Source organism: Contarinia nasturtii, unplaced genomic scaffold, assembly GCF_009176525.2.
Source record: "Contarinia nasturtii isolate CC-2019 unplaced genomic scaffold, AAFC_CNas_1.1 Cnas_scaffold_1224, whole genome shotgun sequence".
Classification (NCBI taxonomy): Eukaryota; Metazoa; Arthropoda; class Insecta; order Diptera; family Cecidomyiidae; genus Contarinia; species Contarinia nasturtii.
Window position 1 is genome coordinate 1 of NW_022198565.1, and position 4,252 is coordinate 4,252.

General features: G+C 34.8%; 1 protein-coding gene across 1 annotated transcript; it reads left to right on the top strand.

Annotated features, from left to right (window-relative positions):
* The first annotated feature begins 1,406 nt into the window (after positions 1–1,406).
* Positions 1,407–4,086, top strand: LOC116344938. Its single transcript, XM_031773797.1, has 11 exons — positions 1,407–1,525; positions 1,733–1,816; positions 1,893–2,001; positions 2,057–2,290; positions 2,348–2,603; positions 2,662–2,728; positions 2,785–2,818; positions 2,889–3,242; positions 3,299–3,574; positions 3,640–3,755; positions 3,876–4,086. Exons 1-11 carry the CDS (start codon positions 1,475–1,477, stop codon positions 3,993–3,995), a joined length of 1,701 nt encoding a protein of 566 aa, XP_031629657.1. The 5' UTR covers positions 1,407–1,474; the 3' UTR covers positions 3,996–4,086.
* Positions 4,087–4,252: the final 166 nt, after the last annotated feature.

Consider the following 4,252-nt stretch of genomic DNA (forward strand, 5'->3'; position numbering starts at 1 on the left):
ACATTCGAATCGACGATGCTTGCATTTATTTTCATGCACTTGTTTTTCGTCTTCAGCAGCGAATCGTTGACCACATTTCGAACAGTCGAATGGAAGTTGTTGGTGGTGAGTGCGTGAATGCATCTTCAATCCATTTAGCCTAACAAATGCCTTCGAACAGACGCGGCATGCGAATGGTTTCTCACCACAGTGGATTCTCATGTGGACTTTTAAATGTATCAAATACAGAGTGGTAAATTTGCACAAGTAGCACTTGTATTGACGACCATTGCATTTGGTTTCATGACTGATTTTATCAACTTCCTCGACAAATCTACGACGACACTGCGAGCAACGAAATGACAATTCAGCACCATGGACTATCTTATGACGAATCAAAGTAGACTTTTGTGAAAAAGCCTTCCCACAAACTTCGCATTCGAATGGTTTTTCGCCTGTGTGAGTTCGAATATGTTTTTTGAGATTCGATACAATTGGAAAAAGTACAACGATACAACTTCTTAATCTTTCCCGTTGACTTTTTCGGAGCTTTGGTCTTCTTGTTTTTCTTTGCTCTTCTTGGTCCCTTGACTTTTGCACGACGTTTGGGTTGTTCATTGTTACCATTATCGATTATTTTTCTGCTTGCTGTAGTTCTATTTGTGACCATCTTTGTCTGCTGTACACGATGAAAGAGAGCGATTCACCGTTTCTGTTGTAAATATCAAGCATACCATTGACTGACATTTGGTACATGTCATCTATACTGCGAAGTTTGTTTCTCTTGCATCACATTAGATTTATTCAGCGGGAAAAACAAAAGGTCACGATTTTATTTAAAGTAAAAATGTATTTTTCTTTGAAAATTTCTAAATTAATTGAAATAATAAACTGCAGATATCAAAAATGTCGATCCAAAACATTTACATTAAATTTAGAAGTGACACCTACTGTATATCTCATGATCAGTGTATTAAATACAATTTTTGTGAAAATAATTATTGTTCGATATCAGTGTAATTGTCGCTGTGTTAAGAAAATAGCGATAAAATAAGCGCGCATTAAATCTATGATCGGTTCAATTTGTTTGAAATAAGAAATGAGAATTTTCCCAGCGCCCTGATAGTAATTGCCGCGCCTGGCAATCATATTCAAAACTTATGTAAAAACACGGCAAATAAATTTTAACGAAAACAATTGTTCAAATGTATTCTACACAGTCTACGAAAACAAAAAATTAAAATATTGTGATGAACGCAATTTATTATGACGAACATTGGATTAAAACGACAGGAGAAAAATAACAAATGATATTTCTGAAAGAATGTAATGAATTCAGAATGAGAATGCCTTTATTCAACATCTGTGTTGTCAATGATATAAAAAAACTGTTTGAAACGGCATAACTTACTTTGTTTTTTTGAAACCATACAATCGTTAGAATTTTTTTTACTGCTCGTCAGTAATTTTCAAGTATTCTATCGCTGTTAAAAGAATGAATATTGCATACGTGTTATTTGTCATATTTTTTCTGGTCGAATATCTTGTGAGTGAAGTGATTTTATATTCTTATATCTTGTAGTTCCGTTTATTTTTTCAACCCTTCATCGGAAAATGTTTTACGTACCTCGACGAGAAAGTGCTATTTTCCAATTCACACTCCCAATATCTCTTGATTTATTTTGAAGAAATGCTTCTGAAGCAGAAATAATTTTTGAGTAGTTTTTTTAACGTTTCAAATTTTTCTTCTTAGGAATTTGATAAAAACGTCACATTTGGGATTGAAGCGGTCGTCAATGGCGAATACGTGTATAACATAGAACAACATAATTATATGGTTTCATTTCTTTTCTTTCATTTCTTGCAAATTCAAATATAAATTTCATTGAAAAAATATAAAAAATTTATTTTAGGTGGGAGTACACCATTTCATCAATAGCACCCACGGTCAACTTATATGTGGAGCTGCGATCGTATCGCATGACAAGATCGTTTTGGCTGCGCATTGCTTGTACAATAAGGGTAAGAGCTATATCATGTTAATTCATGGTACGATTAATTCAAGTCGATTGTTTAGGGGGTCATTTTTTGTTGACTTTTGGTGCTGTTTATATAAATCGGCCGGAATTAACAATGAATATCACCGAGGAACATTTCATCATTCATCCAGACTACTCCAAAGGCATACCGCACGACCATGATTTGGCTGTTATTGAATTTTATATGCAACAATTTACCGCAACAGTTGGTAACATCGATATGGTGCCCAAAACATACAAACCAAAGCGGGGCGATGTCGTCACAATGTTAGGTATGAAACGAAAAAAAAAACATTTTCACTTGTTCAAATAAAATTGTATATTTCAAGGTTACACAACCTACGATGAAAATAACAATATTGTTGGCGATGATGAATTTTACTTGCAACGCACCCGATCGACAATTGCTGAATTCTCAATTTGTAAACGAAATTTCAAAGAAAAAGACAGCCGTTATAATTTAGATGAAAACTATCAATTGTGTATTGCTTTGAAGGATGGAAAAACATCAAACGTAAGCAAGGGCGACAGTGGAAGTCCTCTTATATCAGAGGATGGAGAATTACTGGGTGTATTATCAATGGGGTTTGGATTTACTTCAGATCAAATGTAGTATTGAGAAATTAATTTCCCTTTCATGTAGGGACATTGGTACACCAGAGGTTTATACCTCCATCGCTGCACATCGTGATTTTATCGACAATCCAAGGGTGCGTTGGCATGACTTTATTTTTATATTATTAATTCTTCATTAATCGTTTTACAGTCATTCCGCGGAAAGAGATCTGGAAAAACAGAAGGTAGCTCTTTTGATGACGAAACAATTTTTTTTATCCGATTTTGGATAATTTAGTTAATTTGTTTAAACAGCTGGATCGAGTAGACAAACAACTTCTTCAAGTAGGTCGGGCTCTAGCTCCCGTTCTTCTTCAAAAACAAAAGCAACGATTGAAAAACGCGTTGATAAAATTGAGGATCATAAATACACTGCTGGTCTCTTATACATGAAAGATAGTAACGATGGACCCTATTTGTGTACAGCAACGATAATATCGAAAACTAAGATATTGTGCGCCGCACATTGTGTTTACGAGAAGTACTCCGTGACCTTGGAATTCGGCACGGTAGACACGGATGAGACATATCAAACTGTGAACGTAAAAAAAAGTCAAATTTTCGTCCATCGAGATTATGAGGAGGACCCAGTATATGTCAACGACATAGGTAGGATAGTTCAATTCATTGCTATAATTTTGCTTAACACAGCTGTCAATTTATAGCGATCATTTTGCTTAAAACTCCATTGAACTTTGATTCAAAAATTGGTGAAATTAAACCTTACGCTGCATACGAGTTGAAGGCGGACGAAAGAGTTACTTTGGTCGGCCATTCAAAGGGATACTTGCACTACTTTGAAAGCACAATTTCTAGCTTTGTTGGATGCAGACGTTCATATTGGGAACGAAACAATGATAACCCATGGTTAGATGAGAAACGACAATTTTGTGTTAAAATGCATAATAACGAAGACAACATTGGCTCTGGTTATGCGGGCGGTAATGATGTTTGAATCCATTAACAGTATCAAATAGAACACGAAATACATTTTATTCGATTGTAGGACCTGTGATAACGGCTGCAGGAAAATTTATTGGCATTTTTTCGTATGACTTTACCGGCTACCCGGAGGTTTGCACCCTATTAAACGGGTTCTCGGATTTCATTGCTGATACAAAGGTATGTCCTTAAATTAAACTTTGATGTGGGAAAAATATACTCTTTTTTTTTCATTTTTGTCAGTGTGATTTTTCGGAAACAACATGAATGTTAATCTTTTTTTAAATTCATTATTTTTAGGCTTTTTCTAAAAATATCTCCAAATCGACTTCCACATCATCGTCGTATTCATCCTCTTCATCGTCGACTTCGACATACAAGAAAAAATCATCTATTAAAAAGTTATTCACCAGAAGCTGAATTTAAAGTTACACTTTGAAGACAATCCAACACAGCAAATTACCTTTTTTGAAGTTATTGCAATAAAATAATTTTCCATAGACGTCCAATATATGTATAATTTTATTTTATGTTAAAGATTGGCTGCTGTCGATTTTGAATTATCAAAACCTGACAAACTTTTCCTCTTCTTATTGAGTTTCGTTAATCGTAAAATACTTCCTCTTAAGGTAAGCCTGCCAGATCGCCCGGATAAATCCGGTGTCGCCCGGATTTTT